Below are 25,136 nucleotides of genomic sequence, written 5' to 3'. Positions count from 1 at the left end.
TTAACTGATAATTAATGTTTCAGGGGTTAATTAGCATATTATTAGTATGAAGTCATACATTCACCAAAAGATATGTACAAGAATTTTCATTTTAGTATTATGCATAATAACCCCAAATGAAAACTACCCGATGCCATCAATAGATAGTGCAATGGATGAAACTTGTGTATAGATGAACACATTAAAAGATCATGTGACTTAAAAAATGAGTAATCTTAACATTTCAACCATTGGGTATAGACAAAGTTATTCCTTATAAATTTCTTTAGTCTCTATGAGTGTGTGATTTACAACAACACTCCATATATTACATGAAACATAAAATCTAAAGATACCAAAACACCTGAAAAACCGTGCCTATGTATCATTCTGCCAAATAAAATATAATTCTATTTAAACTGCAACATGGCAGATATTTTAAACAAAATATTTCTCCCAGGTACATCATCAGGAAAAGATGTTAAGTGTCATACTTTTCTAAAATGAGACATAATTTAAACTGATAACTACCTTCAACTGCAGACTGAACACATATAATGTTCCAGTAATCTCAGTAAGAAAGATAATATTCTTGAATATCTAGCTATTTTCTCTAGTAGCAGCTTCTTTCATTCAACGAGAGGCAGTCCTGCTCTTTAACATTTGGGCCTTATCCACCACAGAGATTCAGGTCACTGATTTCATTAGTACCACAGAATTTATGACTACTTTATTCCAATGCCTGTAAATTTATTAATCACAAGATCTCAGGAACTTACAAGTTTCCCTCAAAATAGCCAATTTCTAAACTTACCTAATCTCTTCTTATAAATAACAAAAAAACACTTTATAAGTAAGTTTTATTTTATAAACAAGTAAAAGTGTCACTAAATTATTAACACTATTCATACAGTGTATCTTAAACTAATATATATAGCTTGGGGACCATGCTAAGAGTGCTCACAATGTCAGCCATTTTTATCCAATAAATAGTACTCTGAAAAAGACTGTTTTTATGGTTTATTTTGCTGGGCCACACTTATATGAACATTATATGTTATATATATGTAATATATACATCTATATCATCGAACATAGTGATATCTACACAAATTATCTCAAAAGGTATTGTCATAAAGCATTCTGGGGACTTCCCTGGTGGCACAGTGGTTAAGAATCTGCCTGCCAATGCAGGGGACACGGGTTCGAGCCCTAGCCCAGGAAGATCCCACATGCCGCGGAGCAACTAAGCCCATGCGCTGGAACTACTGAGCCCACGTGCTGCAACTACTGAAGCCCATGCACCTAGAGCCCGTGCTCCACAGCAAGAGAAGCCACCCCAATAAGAAGCATGAGCACCGCAATGAAGAGTAGCCCCCGCTTGCCACAACTAGAGAAAACCTGTGTGCAGTAACGAGGACCCAATACAGCCAAAAATAAATAAATTTTTTTAAAAAAGCATTCTGTACACTGAAGAGTCTGAAAATCAGTGTACTTAAAAGGAAAATCTACACAGAAAAACAGAGCTGAAAATAATATTCAAATAAACCAAAGTACTCACGTTGATGCCCAACCCATCAAAGGATTTTCCCATCTCTCTCTGGTATCAAACTCCATCTTCCATTTCTTCGTGTTGTTTACTCCAGACTGCATGTTATTGCGAGCAGGAACAAAGATCCTGACTTTTCTAGTTTTGATATGCTCTTCTGGAACACCAGTTAAAGCAGTAATATCCTACAGAAAAACAAGCAAACGTGTTTCTAACAGCCCACATACACTCTAATATGTTTTTGTTGCTTTTTGTATCTTGCAATTCTGTTCATACTTATTTATAAATTTTTTTAAGCTTTCTGACTTAATTCACTACTTTGTTATTTTACCATGTAAACTGCTATTTTGATATCTGGAAAAGATATATTGGGGGAGTGTTAGGGTACAGTGGGGAAGGGTTCATAAAAAAAAATTAGGTCCCTTCTGTACGACAAAGCACTGGTAATTTCTGAAGATTTTGCTAGTAGAAAAGCCGGTATAAAATAGGCTGTTATTTCATAAGCAAGTGACTAATTACCTGCTAATTAGTTAGCAGAGAAAGAATGTAAAGGAATACTAAAAATAATGAAATATAGAACGTGACTAAATTTTAAATAGAAAAAAAATCTGTTACCAATGGTTTCTATGTCAAACTGCTTACAACAAGGCATTCCCTTCAGAGGAAGGCCTGACCCTGTCTGTAAACAATTAAAATCAATTAACAACTTTAACTAGCATTTTGATTTATCTCCCTTTGGTGAAACCTATCGAAGAGAAAATGATATCAGACAGATGTCAAATCTATTCTGCAAAGCAGAGCCAAAAAATTTGCACAATTTTGGCAGAAACGTGAGATGAAAACAATGGTAACTTTCTTGACTCTTTTTCTATATTTCTATCCAGTAACAAATGCTCAACTGATGAATGCATACAATTTTGATGCCCTAGATTAGATATATTTATCAATTTATAATAGCAATCAGGACGTAAAATAACAAAGTAATTCAGAATTTAAGTCTCCATTTAGTAATGGTAAAATACTTAATCAACGTAAGAACATAGTAGGGTCAACTATATTATTCTTATAAATGAAGCATTTTAAAATCATGGTTCACTTACTAAGGTAAATTTTAACTGGTTAAAAACAACAGGTTTAACCTGGAAATGAGTATACCAAACTTGTGAAAACTAGAAAATATAGCCCATTTTGTCAATTTTAATTTCACTGTAATATGTCCTCTAATGAAGGCTAACGTTTATTTGTGGTTCCACTCTAATCAATGCTTTGGACCAAAGAATTAGTGTAAGTACTTAGTTGCAATATGTACTGGGAAAAAACTAAATGTATTTCTGACTCGACTAGTCTTTCTGCCCACAGATTAAAGAACCAATTCTTTAAAGTTATTTTAGCTGGCAACTATACCTTTCCACCTGTACCAATAATTAGGTGTGATTACTTTGTCACAGCTTGTCTGTTTGGAGAAACTATTGAAATGATCCATACAAATATTTACACAAAAATGTACTTCTAGTATATGCCTCCATTTTTAAAAAGTTTCTTTGCTTATAGAATAAAGTAAAAACAAAACAAGTACAATTGGTACATAATTTTTAAAGACATGAATATAAGTTTTAATTAGTAACTTCTAATTGTCAAGTTAAACCTCAAAGAAAAGTAATTTCAGGTATTATTATATTTAATGACTTTCTAAAGCATATTCTTCTACTCAAGAGCTTGAAAGAGACTCAGCTCCTGGGAAGTCCTTAATGTTTATTTCCCCCTTTGAATTCACTACAGTATCTGTAATCTTTCATATTAACTTATTATTTAATACTATATATCTCCATATTAATATGTCCTATTTCTTCAGTTACAGTCGAAGCAAAGTATAAACAAACAATATAAGTGTATTACAAAATTATGGGGTGAGGCATCCTTGTCAAACTCCATAGCAACCCCTCCATTCTGAGCTGAGATCATAAAAACTGGAGCTGTAAGTTAGCTATTCTTTTAATTAAGACTTATAGAAAAAGAAATATATTAATCTCTTAATACCAGTTACCTCAGAAAGATGAGATCATAGGAAACAGACTTACTTTTTCTTAATAAATGTCTTATTGTGTGCATATGCCAGAGTAATTTGAAAACCAATAAAGCTTTAATAAAATGGAAAGAGTATCTCTTGATTTGTACTATCAAAGCAGAAAGGGATAGGATTTTTTAACAATGGAAAACCTCTTTCAAATCAGTGGCTACAAAATATTGCTAAGCTCCTAGCTGCCAGTGCTTCCATGCCCCCTCAAATTACGGCAATTATTTACTGATATCTTCCCCCAATGAAGCTGGCATTCGAACAAATGAGTTTCCAAATTTTGAAGCCCAAGTTGTTCTGACATAGAATCCCTGTCTTTGCCTGCAGAAGACATGTAAGGTACTGCAGCCGAGTTGAACTGCTGCCAAAGACAGAATAAAAAGGCTTGGCATCTCTCACATACTTGACACCTAAAGGGCACAGAAGCTCTAAAATTCCTAGTCCCTCTAGGCACACTCTCAGTCTAGACAAACTGATTTCTCACACTTTTTAAATGCATCACAACACTCTATTGTTATCATTTCATCCACACAGCTTCAGCTAGTGACAGAAGAACATGTCCTTTAAGCGACATTTCAATGGGCTAAAGCTCCCATTCCAAGATTCCATTAAAACAATGTAATACTTGAAAAGAACTATGAGGCACTATGTTGAACTTTTTACTTGTGTCTTCAATGCTTTGCTTTCCTCAAAGTTGTCACTCACCTACCTGTGACTCAACTTTTGAAAATAAATAAATAAATAATCTGCAAACTACTTAAACTAATGATAGTCTCTCTAGATTTCTACTTCTCTATGGCAATATGGATCATCTGTGATTATTTTAAAAACCCATTTACAAAAGATAGAAATGCTCTGAAGATGCCAATGTTGCCTTTTACAGATTTCTCATTTGATTGGTAAAACAGGCAATTTATAAATAATAATTCATAAATTTTCTATGACTACAAAAAAGTTAAATCACATAAGATACGAGAAGCATTCAAGTTGGCACCTGAAGAACCTCAAGACTCACCAGTTAATAATTATCTATAAATTCTAGTAAAACAACCCTATAGATAATATATACAGACTTACTGAATTTTAAAACTTAATTTTAAACAGTTGGGTCAAGCCTGAAACCTATATTTATATTATTAAAGAATGTCACTATCTTAATAAAGTTTTGGAAACACAATCTTATGTACAATATGCTATTTTAAGAACAGTTAACTAGTTAGCTCATCATGATTCATAGATTAAAGGGCATTCAAATTTAAAAATTTGCTACTGAAAAGAAGCATATCATAGTTCCAAAGTTCTACTCTTTCAGTACCATCTCTTCCACAATTTAAATTCTAGAAGAGCTGATAGCTGACCTTCCATTTCACAAGTCTAGTTTAGTTAAATGGAAGAGGAATTTTAAAAATCATTAAGAAAGTATATGCCAGTATATGTAAATGAACTTTATTTTTTCAAACACCAATTTCCATTATAAAATATTAGTTTTCCATACAAAAACTGTATGACTCGGTTATCAACTGTCCCCATTTATCTTGTGTGAATTCAACTTTTTTTTTTTTTAAACAAAGGAAGCAGGGAACAAGCAATGGGAAGTTGGTGTCAAAATGCAGAAAAACCTCCCAGCAAGCTTCTTGCAACCACCCAGGATTTAGAGTCTTGCTGGCCGCTCTCTTTTCAATACCAGAATTTCACACATTTCAATGACTATTATGACTTCAAAGAATCAAATTTTCATCACTGTCCGTCATCTGCCAGTTGATTTGTATAAAGGAGTTCTTCTGCATGCATTCCAAACAAAAGCCTCCTTACTTTTGTGGCTATATATCAAGTTTAAAAGTTTTGTTTGTGACAGTTGTGTCTTTGGTAAATTAGGGTAACACTGAAGGAGTGCAGCTGCTCTGCAGGAACCTCCTTTTTGGCACCATTTCACTTAAATAAAAACTGAATAATTAGCTTCTGCCTTTATTAAACCACAAAAATGCCACTGGCCTTAGTAATTACTTCCGGTTGCCCCACCCACTTAACCTTAATACTTTACACTTGTCATAAAGAGAAATTAATGAAAAAGGTTTTCACCACTTTGGATGAATTTTTGATAGATCTCTCAGTACACCCAGAACAGCCAAAATTTTTACCAGGCTTTTGGTAATAAGTTGACTAAATTGCATGTTATTATGGATCAATGTTGAAAAGTTTTAATAGAGTACATATTGGAACATTAAGTACAAATATTGCTCATAGAAACTTGTTCTATTGCATGCTATTAGTTACCAATTATGTGTTTAAATTTATTTTAGGGCTAAAACTGATCTAAATTTGATGATTGTGTTTATATTCTACTTCAACCATGAAAGATGTTAAAAGGAAAACAATCCTGGATCTGTAATAAAAACTTCCTTTCAAGTGCCCTACAGAAACTTAACACAAGAAACTCATTAAGTGGTCTCTCATAAGTAATGAAGGACATTTTACAAAATAAATTTTACAGTTTGAAAATTAACAAAGAGTTGGCAGATAGCATAACCATATGTATTTACTTACCATGGAAGAACTTTAAACATTTCTAAAAAGTTAGTGGCCACAGCAATTCAAGATTCAATCAAAACTGTAAAAATACATTAGAAGTGTGCCAGCAGAACCAATTTTTGTTTGTTTGTTAAAGCAACATATTGATGTATGAGTCTAACCAGGTAATGAAACAAGTGTTGAAATATGATATCCATTATATCTTGCATATTGGGCAAAGTTACCATGAAACCAAAAGTTAAGTTTTAAATGGAATGTTGTTAAGATATTAACAACGGATCAAGCAAATGATGCAGCTAATCATATAAAGAGCAAAAAAACTACGAATTAGCGACATGTGTCTCAATCTCAAACTATTTTCATTACTCCTAGATCGTTCTGAGCAGGATAGGGTAGAGCAATGGCTAAAAGCAAAGGGCTGAGTCAAAACTGGGTTAGAATCGCAACTTATGTTGGGTAAATTAATAGACTTCTCCTAAATCATCATCTATAAGGATCAATTAAACAAAGTAAAATGAGGACTAAATAATGTATGTAAAGTGCTTGGGCAATAAAGAGATGTCCCATGTGTATTTAATGTCTACTATGTATTAGACAATGGACACAGTGCTCAATAGTATAGACATGATCTCCATTCTCATGAAAAGTACTATTTGACTTTTCAAAAAGGACAGAGTGAACAAGTAACGGGAGGCTGTTGTTAAGATGAAAAAAACTCCCATCTTCTTTGAAGAATATGAGTTAGTAAATAAAATACAACAAAAGGAACAAGGTATAATTTACCTTTGTTCGTTTCAATTCAAATTGACAGATCCTACTATGCCAAGTGCCAAGTTATCTATGCCAGGGACTGAAGAGAATATAAAAATAAGACTTTAGTCCTGAATTTTGAGTTTATATAATCTGTGTACCCATAAGGAGGGGGGGATAACTAAATAATCATTACTGTAAAATACAGTATTAGTTAAGATTCAGATAAATCTTGAAGAACCCAAGCTCCACCGTTTGCAACCTATGCGGTATTGACAGTTGTTTAAACTGTCAGTTTCCTCCTTTTAAAAAATGCACTACAAGGAATTCCCTGGCAGTCCAGTGTTTAGGACTCCGCGCTTTCACTGCCGAGGGCGCGGGTTCAATCCCTGGTGGAGAAACTAAGACCCCCGCAAGCCCTGCAGCTCAGCCAAAAAAAAAAAAAAAAATGCACTACAAAACCTACCTCATAGCAGTGTTTGGAAGGATTAAGTCAGGATATGAAGTAAAATGTGATAAATGCCATGGGGGTCAAATAAAAGAAAAATTGCATTTGGTTTTAAAGGCGCAAAAGTATCAGAAAATACTTTTTCTGACTAAAGAGGGAGATAGAAGATGATTCTTTCAGGATACTTATGATTTTAAGAAGATACAGTTAAAACATTATAAAAAATTAAAGAAAAATTTAAAAAATATATCCATGTTTAAAACCCTAGCAACTGCTTTTCCTATGCATATTACCTACCAATAATTATCTATATACATATCCACTGTATAGTTATAATAATAATAAAATTATTTTGCATTATTGTTAAGTATCACATCACTTACTTTATTCTCCATGTAGTTACCCAGTTTTCATATTTCTTGTTTTAATAGCCTCATTGATAATCTATGAAGTTGATATGCCACAATTTCTTAGCCAATTCCTTATAATTGAAAAATCAAATTGTTTTGTTATTCTTCTAAAGTACAGATGACTGCAATGAAAATCTCAGTAGCCTAATTCTTTAAGGTTAGTCACTGAGGGTAATACTAACTGGATCAAAGGTTATAATAATTTCCATGGTTCGTGATGTTATCAAATTGCTTTCCAAAAGGGTGGTAAATTTTTATACTGCCAACCACATGTGGGCCAATTTCCATTTATGCTCTAAAGGCACAGAGAAACAGGTATATGTTAATTGGATTGAATTTATTTATTGTGTATTCTTCCATACAAAACTATAAAGGAGATGAGTTTGATTTCTGACTTGTAAAAACATTATCCTCGGGCTTCCCTGGTGGCGCAGTGGTTGAGGGTCCGCCTGCCAATGCAGGGGACACGAGTTCGTGCCCTGGTCTGGGAAGATCCCACATGCCGCGGAGCGGCTGGGCCTGTGAGCCGTGGCCGCTGAGCCTGCGTGTCCGGAGCCTGTGCTCCACAACGGGAGAGGCCACAACAGTGAGAGGCCCACGTACCGCCAAAAAACAATAACAAAAACACATTATCCTCAAAATTGACCCTAATGATATTACTTTATAGGAGCTGATACCAGTAGAAACAGGTGGGAAAAGGTAACACCTAAAATCTAATTAACTGTTCAAAATATAACTCTGGAACATCATAGAGATGTATAATCTTTTTGTAATGGTATAAGGATGGTCAATATTTTCATATTCTGAAATACTGTACATAGTTATAGTACATGATTTGACATATGGCATAGCCAAATCAAGTCTACTAAACAACTATTTTAAGACAGAATGCTATAATTTTTTTTTTTTTTGGCTGTGCCACGTGGCTTGCAGGATCTCAGTCCCCAACTAGGGATTGAATCCAGCCCATGGCAGTGAAAGCCTGCAATCCTAACCACTAGGCAACCAGGGAACACCCCTGGAATTCTATAATTTAAAAAAGATTATACAGAAATAAACTTTTTCCCCAAAATCAGGAAAAGTCTTCCATTGGAAGACTTCCTTCATTTTTATAAAGAAACACTTGAAACAATCTTCATTTTCTACTAACTTTGAAACAACTGAAAGTTACTTAAAAAAAAAAAGCTTAATAAATAAATGAACAGTCAATACTGCCTCATTGAAAACCAGTATGCTTCACTGAAGCATTCTGAAAGTTATTAAGTTAATAACTTTTTAAACTTCAGAGAAAGATATAACATATTAATAAGGATAAACTTTTTAATACATAAACCCCTCTCCCCTTTTGCTTTTTAATCCAATGTTCCAGAATTTTTTTGATTTTTAAATCACTAACTCATGTAGCTATATTAGGTCACATAATAGCTTTTTCAGAAGCTGAAATAAAGGGGAAAAAATTTTGGAAACAAAACACTTGGAACTTATATAGCATATTACATTTTTAAAAGATCCAATCTGTTATTTCTTAATCAAATAGTCTTCCTCATACCCTGGTAATAAATTAAAAAGTTGACATACACACAACATAAATTAAGAATTATGAGAACAAAAGCCACAACAGCAGAGAATACGAAATAACTGCTGAATAAACATCAGGGCAAAGGAAAAGAAGGTAAATAAACATCTGGAAATCAAGTGATGGTTTAAGCAATAAATGAAATTAGTTAAATCTGGAAAGGAAGCTGAAAATAATGAATCTAAAGATGAATGTTTCTAGCTTAATAAAGCAATACTCAAGAGGCAATGCTGTGAAAGTCAAACTAGATTTCAAGGAGACACAAAATGTGTAAGACAATCCCTCGTTAATTTAGCATAAGAATAGAAGTTAAGCTATGCAATAGAAGTCTCCTTTCTGACTTAGGAACTGATAGTTGTTCAGTTAACTGAAAATATTAGTGAAAACAGAGGATCATTAAGTAAATACACACATGCACGCATACACAGCCACACTTTAAACACTGTATTATAACTTAAAAAGCATACATGTACATTCTTTCAATAATCTTCTGATATAGCGCCAGTACCTTTCCTTTGAGTGTAAGTCCAGTGGTAAGAATTCCAAGTGTTGTTTCTTCCATAAACTACCAAGAAACTGCATATCTACAATTTATAGTTTTGGTTTTTTAAATGCGAAGTGAGAATACAAAGACACTTGTGAAACATGAGTCCAAAATCTGTCTAGATATGCTTTTACATCACAACCTTTAATATAATTGTTTCATCTCCACCTAATTTGACAAAGATCGTGTTAGAAATTCACCTTTATTGTCTTTTCAAAGTATTCAAAAGAACTGTCATATAAAGTACTCTTTGTCCCCCATATAGCAACATTCAGACTGTAGTATCCAATTAAATTATGTAATTACAATGGCAAGTAAAACTGGCATAGAAAGGTGTGGAAACAAGCACAGCTGAGTCTTGGTAAACATGACTCATTACTGAGAGCTGAAGTCTGGTAGTATACTAAAATGAAACCTAAATTAAGCCATAGTATGTAGTGTGTTGGTAAGGATGTTTTATAGAAAGAACTGAGAGCATCAATAACAGAGCAAACTGTTAAAGGCTGGTTTAAAAAATTAAAGATTCATCAAAGCCATTATTGTAAAAGATTGTCACAATGTAGTATATGGATTTTCATTGGGATCCATGATGGAGCAACACATACCAGACTACCACTGTTGCCATGTAAAACTATAAAACTGGGAAAGTTAAGCAACTTTTTTCAGATATTAGACAACTGGATAATAGGCAGCATCATACTGTCATCCCTGAAAGAAGGAAAATTCATGTTGTAGTCCTACAAATGTCCCAGGCTTTATGCCTGGAGGCACATTCCAGACCATGATGGAGCCCAAGCAGAACACCAGAGTCTCACTGATCAGAGAATGTAGGGATTAGAGTTCAGGGCTACTAACATTTGTGAGGCAGAGTTCTGAAGAAGAACAATTAGGCAAGAAAAATAAATTTAAGGCATCCAAATTGGAAAGAAAGAAGTAAAATTATCTTTTGTTCACAGATTTGTAGGATTCTACACACAATCACAAAACCTGCTAGAGCTAATGAATGAGTCAGCAAAGTGGGAGGATTAAAAAAAAGAATCAACACACAACAAATATCAGTTGTGTTTCTATATACTAACAATGAACAATATGAAAATGAAATAAAGAAAATAATTCCAATTTAAAAGATATATGCACCCCTATGTTCGTTGCAGCATTATTTACAATAGCCAAGATATAAAATCAACCTAAGCATCTACTGATAGATGAATGGATAAAGAAAATGTATGTATAAATATAATGGGATATTACTCGGCCCTAAAAAAGAATGAAATCTTGCCACTTGCAACAACATGGATGGACGTAGAGGGTATTATGCTAAGTGAAATAAGTCAGACAGAGACAAATATTATATGATTTCATTTATATGTAGAATCTAAAAAACAAAACAGAAACAGACTCATAGATACAGGAAATAAACTGGTGGTTACCAGAGGGAGGAGTGGTTGGAAGGTGGACAAAATAGGTGAAGGGGATTAAGAGGTACAAACTTCCAGATATAAAAAAAATAAGTCAGGGGGATGTAATGTACACCATACGGAATATAGTCAATAATACTACTATAACGGTATGGTAACAGATAGTAACTGGATTTATCGTAGTAAAAAAAAAAAGGCGGGGGGGGGGGGAGGAATGTGCCAAGACCATTTCAATGGGGAAAGCACCACCAAATGGTGCTGGAAAAACTAAATACCCAAATGGCAAAGAATAAAATTGGATCCTTTACTTTATATCATATACAAAAGTTACCTCAAAATGGACCAAAGACCTAAATATAAAAGCTTAAAACTATAAAACTCCTAAGTTTTGTTCACCAAAGGACATATATCTGATAAAGGATTAATATCCAGACTATATAAAGAACTCCTACAACTCAACAAGAAAATGTGCAAAGTACTTGAATAGACATTTCTCCAAAGAAGATATGCAAATGGCCAATGAATGCATGAAAAAATGCTCAATATAACTAGTCACTAAGAAAATGCAAATCAAAACCACAGTGAGATACCATTTCACACCCATTAGGATGGCTATTATCTAAAATATGGAAAGTAAGTGCTAGTGGGGATGTAGAGATATTGGAACCCTTGTGTATTGCTGGTGGGAATGTGAAAATGGTACAGCCACTGTGGAAAACCGTATGGTAGTTCTTCAAAATGTTAAACATAAAATTACCATATAATCCAAACAATTCCACTTCCATGTATATACCCAAAAGAACTGAAAGCAGGGACTACAACAGATATTTGTACATCCATGTATTTAGCAGCATTATTCACAACACGCAAAGATGGAAACAACCCAAATGTCCATCAATGGATGAATGAATAAACAAAATATGGCACATATATACAACATAACCTTAATAAGGAATGAAATTCTGACACATGCTACAACATGGATGAACCTTGAAAACATTATGCTAAATGAAATAAGCCAGTCACAAAAGGACAAATATTGTATGATTCTGCTTATATCATACATTATTTGGCAAATTCATAGAGACAGAAGGTATAATAAAGGTTACCAGGGACTAGGAGGAGGAGGTAATGGGGAGTTATTGTTTGATGGGTTCGGAGTTTCTGTTTGGGGTCATGAAAACGTTCTGGAAATGGATAATGGTGATGGTTGCACAATACTGTGAATGTGCTTAATGCCACTGAATTATACACTTAGAAGTGGTTAAAATGGTGAATTTTGTGTTAGGTATATTTACTACAATTTTTTAAGAAAATGGAATGACATCTTTAAAGTGCTAAAGTGCTAAAATAAAAACCGTCAATCTAGAATTCTATATCCAATGAAAAGGTTGTTATGGACTGAATGTCTATAACATTCAGCGTCCCCCTGCCCTTCAATTCATACACTGAACCCTTAACCCCAAATATCATGGTATTTGGAGACAAGGCCTTCGGGAGGTAATTAGGGTTAGATGGGTCATGATGTGGGCTCCTTGTGATGGGATTAGTGCCTTTATAAGAAGAGACACCAGGGTGAATCCTCTTTCTCTCTCTTCCCTGCCATATGAAGATTCGGTGAGAAGGCAGCCATCTACAAGCCAGGGAGACAGTCCTAACCAGAAACCAACCATGCAGGCACCTGGATCTTGGACATCTAGCCTCCAGAATTATGAGAAAATTAATTTCTGCTGTTTAATCCATTCAGTCTATGGTATTTTGTTCTGGTAGCCTGAGCTAAGACAAAGTATTTCAAGAGCAGAGGCAAAATAAAGGCATTTCTAGATAAACAAAAGCTAAGAGTTTCTGTCCCAATAGATCTGCACTACAAACAATGTTAAATGAAGTTCTTCGGGCTGAAGGAAAGAGACATCAGATGGAAATCTGTATCTATAAAGAGGAATGAAGAATACCAGAAATGGTAAATTTTTAAGTAAATATATTTTTCTTCTTGTTTCTTTAATTTCTTTAAAAGATAACTGATTATCTAAAGCAATATTAATAATTTACTATGAGGTTTATAAAATATGTGGAAGTGAAATCTATGTCAACATTAACACAAAGGACTAGAGAGACAGATGGAAGCACTGATTCAAGATTCTTATGTTACATGTAAAGTGTTATTATATTATTATATTATTAGTTCATGGGAGACTGTACAAAGTTAAGAATGCATGTTGTATTCCCTAAAGCAACCACTAAAAAAAAAAGAGAGATACAGCTAAAACATCAACAGAGAATATAAAATGGGTTTCCAAAAATGTACTCAATCCAAAATGAAGATGAGAAAGGTAGGCAGGAGGAGAGGAGAAAAGAAATCAAATGGGAATTAAAAGGCAGAGATTATCAAACTAGATGAAATAAAAGCAAGAGCTTTTTTTTTTTTACACTGGCAAAAAAGAATAACCATTTATTAAAGTAGATACAGAACACTTGTTTCCTCAGATTTTAATACTGCTTTACTTACTGTGTTTGTGAAACAGTCCCTATTATAACATGTTTATAAACCCAAATTTCAACTGATTACAGATTTACTTTTCACTTGTCAAACACATAGTTGATAATCTTGAGAGGAAAATACATCAAAGGAATTTATACAATTATAGAAGTTCTTTTTATACATGTCTCATGGAAGATACATTTATTTATTACTTTTTAGATTCAAACTGGTCGATAAACTTCCTGTGCTTGAGGTCCTTCATTTTATTTTTGTGATAAGAAAATCCAAAATTATTAATGTTGAATTTCTCATTGTACAGTCTTCTAAAAACACAGTAAAAAAAACTTGTAAAGATTGTAGATTGGTTAATCTAGGTGTTTTATAGTGGCTTATTATCTATTTAACTGACCACTGGGGATATCTGCTGGAGAAGGAAAAAAAACAATCTGGAGAACATTCTCCCATTTATTTATATCTGATAAACAAATAAAATGAAAACACAAAGAACAAAGAGCTGCAAAGCAACATGATGCTATTTCTGGCCTAGTCCATTAGGTCCTGATGAACATTTAAAGTGTTTTCTTTTTCATAAAGGTAAAAATCTGAAATGAAAGACACATTGTAGGGACTTCCCTGGTGGCTCAGTGGTTACGAATCTGCCTGCCAATGCAGGGGACACGGGGTTGAGGCCTGGTCCGGGAAGATTCCACACGCCAGGATAAAGAGGGATGCTACATAAGGATAAAAACATCATTTCATCAAGAACACATAACAATCTTCAATGCTTATATACCTAATAGGAGAGCTTCAAAATCACTGAAGCAAAAAAGTGATCCAACTAACAGAAGAAACAAATTATATTTTGAGATGTTAACACTTCTCTCTCAGTAACTGACAGAAGACAAAGACAAAAATATCAGTAAGGATAAAGAAAACTTGAACAATGCTATTAACCAACCTAAAACTTAACTGAAATTTATAGATCACCAAACTGTAAAACTAAAAAAATATGCATTCTTTCCAAATGTACATGAAACATTAATCAAAAAAGACCATATTCTGAGCCGTAAAAAGTCTAAAAAAATTTCAAAACTGAAATCGTAAAGAGTGTGTTATTGACTACAATAAAATTAAATTAGAAATCAAAAATAATGTAGTTCACCAAATAAATGATGAAGATAATACTGTAGATATATTAGTGGATGATCACCTTGCATTGTTCTGGAAGGCTTTGTAATAAGAAAGAATATAGACTAACACATAAGATGTAGAGAACATTTCTCAGATACATTCTTTATATAACAAACCCTGTTATAATGCATTATAAAAAATAGTAATAGCAGTAGTACTAATTGCTATGCAGTGACCTAATATTTTACATTTATTTATGATATAAATTTATCAACCTGCACACCCACAAATTGATAGTATGGTAATAGCTAAGTTCATAATGCTGATCCTCAGGATGTATTAAGCTCTGAAGTACTTTCTAATTCAATGGTACATCATTTAAGTACTATGCGTTTTTATTGTTTTCTAATTCTTAGATGTATAGTATTTATCTATTGTACAGAACTTGTTAAACCCCATGTGTCAGAGTTTGAAAGGCATCTATAGAACTGGATAATGTATACTAGAAAAAAATACATCCCATGAAGAGCCATATCTCTAAAATTATATATAATTAATTAGTAAAAACCTCTCAAGAAGGTTATTAATTATCTTTAGGTATCAAAAATATTTAAAATATTAATACTAAATAAGCCCTTTGATTTAGTAATCCCACTTCAAAGAATCAATCCTAAAATAAAGATGTTATCAAAGATTAGACTTAGGAATAGAGATATTCATTCTAACATTGTGTATAATTGCAAAAAATTGTAAACAACCTGCAGTATAACAACAGAAGTTATTAGGTATAGCCATATAATGGGAGATTATATATCCATTTACAATCATTCTTTTGAATAATTTTAAAGACAAAGATATTCACAACATAATGCAAATAAAGTGAAAAAAACAACATCCAACTATAAAGCATAATGTGTTTTATAAAAGTATGTTGGCTGTTGCTGTGTTTAAATATTCATATAAAAAAGAAGTAAATTCACCAAGACTATGACATTAAAGGTGATTTTAATTTTTTTATGGTAATATTTCCAAGTTAATGTTTCTACAATGTACATGTTTATTAAAATCAGTAAAAAAAATTTTAATTACATACAGTTTAATGACCAAATATGAAGTTTAACAGCATGAATAATGCCTTCAAAAACTTCTTTGGAGTAATACAGTTTAAAATTCACACCATTAAAAATAGGTTATAAACAACTAAAGAAATTTCTCATGGGAATGATAATCATGCAGCAATACATCTACACAACTGATCGGCAGAAACTATGTAAAGAAAAATAGGAATATCACAGATGATTTAGTAAAACGCCATAGGCTGTAAGAAAAGGCAAGTTACATGACAAAAATCATTAAATACCAACTCGACATACATTGACATACACAAAGGAACACACTTCACTAATATAAGACCACTGTAATTGAGACCAATATTTTGCTCCAAGATCCCCAAGAACTCAATACCTGAATAGCAAATTGACTTAGAACAGTAGTCTTCTCAATTAATTCAGATTCAATTAAGGATAAGGGTTGTAATTTCAGTTTGCTTTTCTTTTCAGACTAATAACTCCAAACAGGAAAAAAAAAGGGGGGGGGGACTTTTACTGAATGATGAAATAAATAAGATGTTGTGTTCTCCTATTGTTTAATGTAGAATGTATTCTCAATTAACTTTCGAAACAACTCTAACGACTTCCCTGGTGGTGCAGTGGTTAAGAATCTGCTTGCCAATGCAGGGGACATGGGTTCGAGGCCTGCTACGGGAAGACACCACATGCCACGCAGCAGCTAAGCCCATGCGCCACAACTACTGAGCCTGCGCTCTAGAGCCTGTGAGCCACAACTACTAAAGCCCGCGTGCCTAGAGCCCATGCTCCACAAGAGAAGTCACTGCAATGAGAAGCCTGTGCACTGCAACGAAGAGAAACCCCCCTCACCACAACTAGAGAAAGCCCATGAGCAGCAACGAAGACCCAAGGCAGCCAAAAATAAATAAATTAATTAATTAAAACAACACAAAAAATAACTCTAAAAGTGTTTTCACTTTATGAGGACACTCACAGAGGTTAAATAACATGCTCAAGGTCACACGGCTAAAAGGGATTTAAAGATCTAATGCTATATCTATAAATAAGTCCACGGTGTTTCTAGTATCCCAAGTTTCTCACTAGATTGAAAATTTCAAGTAATATAATGTACAAGTCATGGTATTTCTTCTTACAGTTAGTAAATGTCTTCAAAAGTCCTGTATATTCCCAAAGGGGAAAATAAGACAATGAAAGAAAAATGCAATTAGAGGGTAGAGTCATCTCTGTCTCTCCTCTCTATATCTGATGTAGCTCTTCCATCATTTTGGAAGAAGGAGAGGAAAAAAGAAAGAAAGAAGAAAAAGGGCAAAAGGCACATAAGTGTGGAGAAAGAAGAGCAAGAGAGGAAGAACAAGGGGAACAGAAGAGACACATAAGAATGAAAAAAAGAAAAGAATAATGATAGCCAAAGAATTGGCCAGAGAGTCAAAGCCAGACAGAGACAGAGGTGGAAAGTGCAGAGGAGAAAGAAATAGCCATTGAAAGGGGGGGATAGTACGGGGGTAGGAGGAAACACAAGCAGCCAGAAAGAGAAGGAGAGACAGATGACTATCAGCTACATAGTCAGCAAAAGAGGAACAGAGAGTCACAGAGACAGAGGGAACAAGCCATACAAACAGTGGGTAATACAGACATATCTGGGGCTTTGTCAGCACCTAATCTGGTGGACAGCAGCTCAGACAATTTCTTATCTTTCTTCACCCTGATGACATATCTCCACTATTTCCCCGCCCCTTTTGGGGGTGGGGGTAGAGGGGAGTCAGTGTAGGAGGGCCCTGGAGAGTGGAAAATTAGAGAAAGAAGATGAATTTATTACTCCAGGTCACGATACGACCTTTATAAAAAAGCAATTTCAAATTCAGAAGATTCTTTAATAGACAAATCAGGGAATTGTTATACCATATGTAAAATCTAAAATGCACAGACAAAAACTGTGGTCCTTTTCAAAAAGTAGTTGTTAAAAATTCAATTGCTTGTAGAAAACTTTGTGAAAACTATAAAAATTTCATGAATGTCCAAAAAAGGCATGTGAGTAAATAAAAATAGCAACAAACAAATCACTTCCTTTAAGCTTCTTTGAAGTGACCTTTAACTGTAATACCTAAGTAATTCTCAAGCTTTTTTGAGCAGTAAATCAGATCAAATCACTTTCCTACTTAAAACTCTATAATGGCTTCCAATTAAAATTAGGATAATATTCACACTTGTTACCATGGACCTAAAATCTTACCTAATCCAGCTCCTTCCTACCTCTCTGACCTCACTTCCTATCCCTCTCCCCCTTTCTCACTATGTCACATAGCTTTCCTTCTCTTCTTTGACTACTACCACCAGCTAGTTAACACTTTAAGGCATTACCCTTTTCCTCTATCTGGTATGCTCTTACGCTGGCTTCTCACATAGCTGGCTCCTTCTCATCATTCAAATCTTAGTTCATATTTCATATCTTCTCAAAGTGTCTTTCCTTGATTGCCCTATAAATAACCCTTATTCTACCCAAACCCCCAGGTATTCTCTATCCTATCACCTTGCTTTTTTTTTTTCTATAACATTCATCAATCTGTGCAAGTATTTTAATCATTTAGAAATAAAGTTGGCATATGCTTACACATGAAAATATTGATATAAGCTCTAAGGGCAATGATGCTGTTCCTTATTTACTGTTATATCCCCAGGGCCTAGAATATGGTACACAGCAGGTGCTCAAATAATTGAATGAACAAATGAAAAAGTACAATATGATTTTATATTATAAATAAAGGATGAGTTAAAAAAAAAAATCCCTTGAAGGATCTTCACAAACAGCTACAGATTGTCATAGTTGAAAACTCCCAGCCCTAGAGGAATTTTAGTCTCCAAACACTCTAGGCACATGCCACACCAGCCATGGTATGAATGTTTTATACATTATAAAGCTTACTAAAACAGGAACCTTATTTTAATTTTTTGGATGTCAAATTTCTAACTACTGAATTAGGCTTAAAAATCTTTTTAATTGATAGATTTTAATTATAACAATACATATTCAGTAGTCATTGTAATAGATGCAATCAGATCCTCAATTCTTGAATTTAAATTAGCATTCTCAGCCCAACATTTTGGTATATTTGTGTCCTATATGTTGCCAAGATCATTTTTTATACCTATTTTATTGGAAGCATTAAAATTAAAAAAGACCCTCATTAACTAACATGCAATAAACTCAAAGTTGAAACAAATAAAATATTAAACATGAAACAGGAACTGAACAAAATGCCTATTCGCACATATCTTGAAAAGTATGCCTAATAAAGAGAGAGTTTTGTGGACACATAGTACACTGCAAGCAGTAAAGCTTCCACATCACCACCCTACATTTTAAGCCTCCTCATCTTGTAAAACATGAATGATATTTGCAAGCTTTCAAGTGGCATCCTAAAGAGTAAAATCAGAGCACAGATTAAGTCATATAAGATTAGAAAGCCTGAACACAGAAACAGATTCGATGTTTACTAGTCTCAAATTCCAAGGTCTGCATTTTCCTTTCCTTTGCTCAAATTCTATTCCCGGAGATACATGATATAAAGAGAAAAAATAATTGTCACTACAAGATGTTACTCCTATTTTCTTCATCTCCTCTCACTCCTGCCTTCATTAAGAACTTACTATAAGATGATGGACATAAGGCTTTTAACAAGTTTAATGTGGGTATTTGGAATTAATTTTTGAAATTATCTGGCAAGCTGGCCAATGAAAAAAGCTATAACTCTAAAAACAAAATATTCTCTTTCTACTACCAAAGAAACAAACAACAACAAAATCCCACCTACACTCAAATACAGTATAAAATAAAGCATCATACATCTACATACTCTGATATAAACCTTGATGATTAGTTTATATTCAGTTAAATAAATAAAATTAGACAACCAATTTTCAAGAGGATAATATACAGCTTATGACTTTGAATTCATTTTTTTAAAAAAGGTAATGTATTTTCACATATAAATTGTATAATCTCTAAATTATGGCCAAAAAAAGCTTAATGTAAAATCCAAACAAGTAAAATATTATCAATTCTACTTTATTGAGGGCCAGAGCTCCTACATAATAACATGCAAGAATTTTAAATTCTTGAAAGCAAGTGTCAAGTACTATACACAATTTCCATACACAGCAGGTAGCAAAGCAAGAAAAGAACTGACACAGTTACTCTCCTTAAAAGAGACATACAATAGAGAACTGTTATACAGCGCTAGCATACTACAGATCTATGCATTAAAGATGTTGTGGCTATTAACAGTTTAAACCTTTACTGTATTTTACTAATTGGTACATAGAACTTTAAAGCTTTTGAAAGATAAAACATTCCAGTCAGTTCAATTCTCCAGCATTGTTCAAGTATTCCAAGTAGGAACAAAGAGGAAAATAAATCTGCTTTAATTGCTGAAGAATCACAGATAATAGAGATGGTTGAATACTTCAGAGGAAAGATCTTTTGTTCCTTAAACAATTTTAATAAAGAAAGATCATTCTCTATTTAAGTTTAAATGGTTCCTGTCTGCATATTAAAACTATTATAACATTCATTTCCTCTGTATTTAGTTAGTACAAGTTTTATATAGCTTGACAGTATGTGAAAATAACTTATTTTAATTGGGAGTATATTTTAGAACACAAAGTTCTGTACTTATCAATATAATTTTATTTAAAATAACTGTATATAATAATTGATCTGACTTGTTTAATCAGTGTTAAATGTAAGAGTTAACCGAAGTTGTTTTAAAGCTAATGACATGTCATTAATAAGAGCAGAAATATTTCTATTTAAATGATCGATTAATTCTATTAATTTAATAGAATTCAGTAATTTAAGAGCATGTTTTACCCATAAATATAAAACAATCTATTTTAATATAAGTTCAAATGCTGAGGTATATTATGTCATGTAACAGGAATATTATATACAATTTAATAATCTTCTAAACATGTAAGCAATCACTTACTATGGGGATTAATGCTACTGGTACATAATACATTTACTGATTAACCTATACCAAAAGTGCAGAAGGAAACACATTTCTAGCTATACTAAGTCTTAACATTTTTCATTACTTGAATTTTTTATATTTTCCAAAATCAATGCCCTCCCACCCTACACACACACACACACACACACACACACACACACACACACACACACACACACACACCAGTACTTGAAAAAAGGCCAATTAAAGGATGGCCATTTCACTAAAAAATTTACACTACCAAAATCATTAGTCATTACTTCTTCCTTAGAATTTTAAGCAATAGTATTGCTACAATCTTAAAAGCTATTCACCAATTTTCTTCAGTAGTTTGTGGGTAATGTAAAACCAACAGAGAGCAGTACATTGTAAAAAACTATTGCTGTTTTTAAAACCTAAAACTATACTGCAAACTAACATTTATATTTAGTCAACATTTTTCTCTTTTTAATAGTCTCATCTAAATACAAGACTATAAATAAGCATCTGCAAAGTAAAAAACATGAAAAAACATTATTCCATATTTAGTGCAAGTCTTAAAGAAAAAAAACTTTCATGCTAAACTGCCACCATGGAAGGTTCTCAAAGGCTGCTATTCTTTGATGTAAAATGAAATACTACTTAGTGAATAAAACATAAAAAACTCCTGTCTACCCTTCAAAGAGACATATCCTTTGACCCGGTACTCCAGACTAAAGCCTTGAAATTTTTGCACAAGAATGCTGCGTGAGGAAAGTCCAGACAAAACAGACACTTGAGATGCTAGAAGGGTGTATAACCCCAATCGCAGACACTACTCCTTCCAATAATCTAGCAGAGATAGCGCTGCCATACACCAAAAGAAAGTAATCTCACCAAAAGAAAACTGACCCCTTAAAAAAAAAAGCAAGCAGTCACAGCAAATATAAGCCTTTAACTTAGGTTTATCTTTTTGTGCAGGTCACCTCTTAATGACCGATTTTTAATTCAAGTTTCCAGACTTATAAAAAGTTTTCATCTATAAATTTTTAGTATTGTAGGAGGCAAAAATAACATAAAACAAATACTGGTGCTGCAAATATGGTTTTATTTTGAAAGACTTGCAAAAATCATTTTTAAAATTTCTTACAGTAATACAAGCAATGAAAAAATTTAAAACCTATTAAAGTGACAATAAATTTATATTAAATAACTTGCTGCTTGCAGACATTCTAAAACAGCAATATTTGTTGGCTGAATGTGTTAATAACATGTGCTTAATCAAGTAGCAATCACTTATTGCAAGTATCAACAAGTAACAAACCTTTAACTGCTGTGTTATTGCAATTTGAAAGTAACTGTCAAAGGGCGAAACAAAAAATTGGCAACATTCAAAACACTGACTCTATTTATTTTACATGCACACTTAATTTTTAAATAAAGACATTAATACAGACTACTTAAAATATCCAAAATATTAGGATTTTACATTAATAGTGTGTACTATCATGTAATTTTTCAAAAAAAAAAATTTAGAAATCGTAGCCATCCTTCACACCCCACGCCACAGATTTGAGATTTACAGATAGCTAAAAAAAAAAAGTTTCCTTTCTCACATGCATGTATGTTGAGATTGCATGTATAACTAAGTTTAACACCTTTATAAGATTTAAAACAGGTGGTGCTTAATAGTTTTTAGATAAAATTACCAAATACCTAAATGAAAACAAACCACTGAACGTATCAATATAAACACTGAAGGATAGTGCCTGGCACACTTAAGTGCTCAATAAGTATTTACTGAATAAATAAACGAAGAATGAAGGAAAGATGGCATATAACATAATTTTATGGAAGTAATATACTAATGTCAAATTATTAAGGCTTATTTCACATTATTTTTATTAATAAACTGAAATCAATTCTTATTTTATCAGGGTAGTTTTTTATTTTTGTGTGTTAAAAGATTAACTATAGCAGTTGATAGCTAATATAAGGTAATTGTGAAAAACAGGAATTAGTATTTTTAAAATACTTAATACAAATGATTAAAAAGCAAATCAAAAATGTACCTATGCAGGTCTAAGTTATGCTTTAGTTGCTTTGTGGGGGAGCCTTTACTCAAACTCTTCAAAGAGTACTGAAAATTTAACTTCTCTCTTTTGTATAATACAAGTGAATATAAAAAGACAATGTGTTCATTGGACTTGCGTATTCATCAAATGTACTGAAAGGAGACTGGGGTGGGGTGGCATAAAGAAAAAAAAGTTACTCTCTTAATAAGCACAAAGGCAAAGACATTCTTCACCCAACCTCCACGGCACAGCAGCTCCTGCCACAAAAAAACAAGGGCCTAGCAAACAACCATTTGTTAGCTTTCCTTGTTATCTGTAGGAAGTATCACATATTTGAAAATAATGGTGCAACCCACGAAAGTTGCATCACGCAAAAGTTTTTTTTTAAACACTGTGCTTCTACATAAATCAACAAGATTATTTTAAGACACTGTCATCACCTCTTTTGATATTTAACATTTTATTAGTTGCAAAAATAAATGAAAAGGATAGTTAGCAATTTATACACAATAAGAGAGAAGATATTAAGAATGATTAAAAATTTACCATGTGCTCTGATATAAAATTCATTATTAGCAGTAATCCAGGAATTACTCCAATTTTATTCTCTGAAGATTTGTTTTCTAACAATGTGAACATTATGTATAGCTCTAAAATGACAGAATAGAATTCTTTACACTAGAAAATGCTAAGCAGACTTTACCCCTCTACATTCTACTCCTAAAAAAAAGGATAGGATACAAGTTGTCAATATACAACTGATGCGCAGAATAAAACGTTTTTTTCTTTGTATGGTATCGACATCCACAAAACACTATAAAAATTCCTTTAATTTGTTATGTTATATATATTAAATTCTGCCTGTCAGATATAACAGTAAAAAAAGAAAGAAAGAAAATTAAAGTTTACTTGGTGACATGCCCCTAGAGCTAATCTAATAACAGTTTAAAATAATAAGCATTATAGGGAGTTCCCTGGTGGTCCAGTAGTTGAGAATCCACCTTTCAACGCAGGGGACATGGATTTGATCCCTGGTTGGGGAACTAAGATCCACGCGCTGCAGGGCAACTAAGCCCGCATGCCGCAACTACTGAGCCCGTGTGCCACAACGAAAGATCCTGTGTGCCACAACTAAGACCTGACGCAGCCAAAAATAAATATTTTTAAAAATAATAATAATAAGCAGTATATACTTAAGATGAAAGAAATGAAACATGACAGGACAAATAAAAAAGGGTCTGAGGTTCTAGCTCTCCATGAAATCCACATAAGGAAGAAGTATGAGGACCTAAGTTTTAAGTTGCCTTACTAGACTGCTAAGATTAAAAAGAACAGAGGTAATAATCCCCACCATATCCTGCACCATACATCTGTAGTATCATGAGAAATCCTGGCAACAACATTTTAAAAGGGATTTAGTCAAACTGGAAGGTAATCAAGATGATGAATTAACTGAAATGCATGTAAAATGAACCAAAGCCCTGGGGATGTTTAAGCCAGAAAAGAGAAGACTTAGGAGAGTGATTCTCAAACATTTTGGTCTTAAGACTCCTTTCCACTCTTAAATATTATTGGGACCCCAATGAGATTTTGCTTATATGAGATATACCTATAAATATTTATCATATAAGAAATTAAAATGGAGAGAAATTTAAACATAAACTTAGTTTAAAATAATAAACTGATTATATACTAATATAAATAACTATAAAACTATATTTCAAAAACTAAAAATTTGAGAAGAGTAGCACTTTTGAAATCTCTAATGTCTAGCTTAATAGAAGACAGCTGAATTCTAACTTCTGTTCTTACATTCAAATTGTTGGCTAAGTTGTCTTGCTTACTATATATGAAGAGAACTCATCCTCGCACAGATATGTAATTAGAGAAGGGAGCAATATTTTAATAACCTTAATATTTTCATTCTCTCATTAAATCCATGGTTGGTTCTTGCACTTTAATTGAAAATTTTACCAGGACTTCCCTGGTGGCACAGTGGTTAAGAATCCGTCTGCCAATGCAGGGTACATGGGTTCGATCCTGGCCCGGGAAGATTCCACATGCCACAGCGAGACTAAGCCCATGCGCCACAACTTCTGAGCTTGTGCGTTCTAGAGCC

At 33.2% G+C, this 25,136-nt stretch overlaps 1 protein-coding gene across 4 annotated transcripts in view; it reads right to left on the bottom strand.

The window, feature by feature from the left end:
- Positions 1-25,136, bottom strand: part of NDUFS4 (NADH:ubiquinone oxidoreductase subunit S4) — a 134,229-nt gene that overhangs the window by 34,922 nt on the left and 74,171 nt on the right. For all 4 annotated transcript variants that reach the window (XM_028492903.2, XM_024124636.3, XM_055086553.1 and 1 more), the window contains one exon: positions 1,541-1,713. In XM_028492903.2, coding sequence (XP_028348704.1) covers positions 1,541-1,713 — 173 coding nt within the window. The remainder of the gene's footprint in view (positions 1-1,540; positions 1,714-25,136) is intronic.

The sequence above is a fragment of the Physeter macrocephalus genome, chromosome 8 (assembly GCF_002837175.3).
Source record: "Physeter macrocephalus isolate SW-GA chromosome 8, ASM283717v5, whole genome shotgun sequence".
In the NCBI taxonomy this organism is placed as follows: domain Eukaryota; kingdom Metazoa; phylum Chordata; class Mammalia; order Artiodactyla; family Physeteridae; genus Physeter; species Physeter macrocephalus.
The sequence above is the reverse complement of the archived record's forward strand: the minus strand, read 5'-3'. Positions and strand labels throughout refer to the sequence as shown.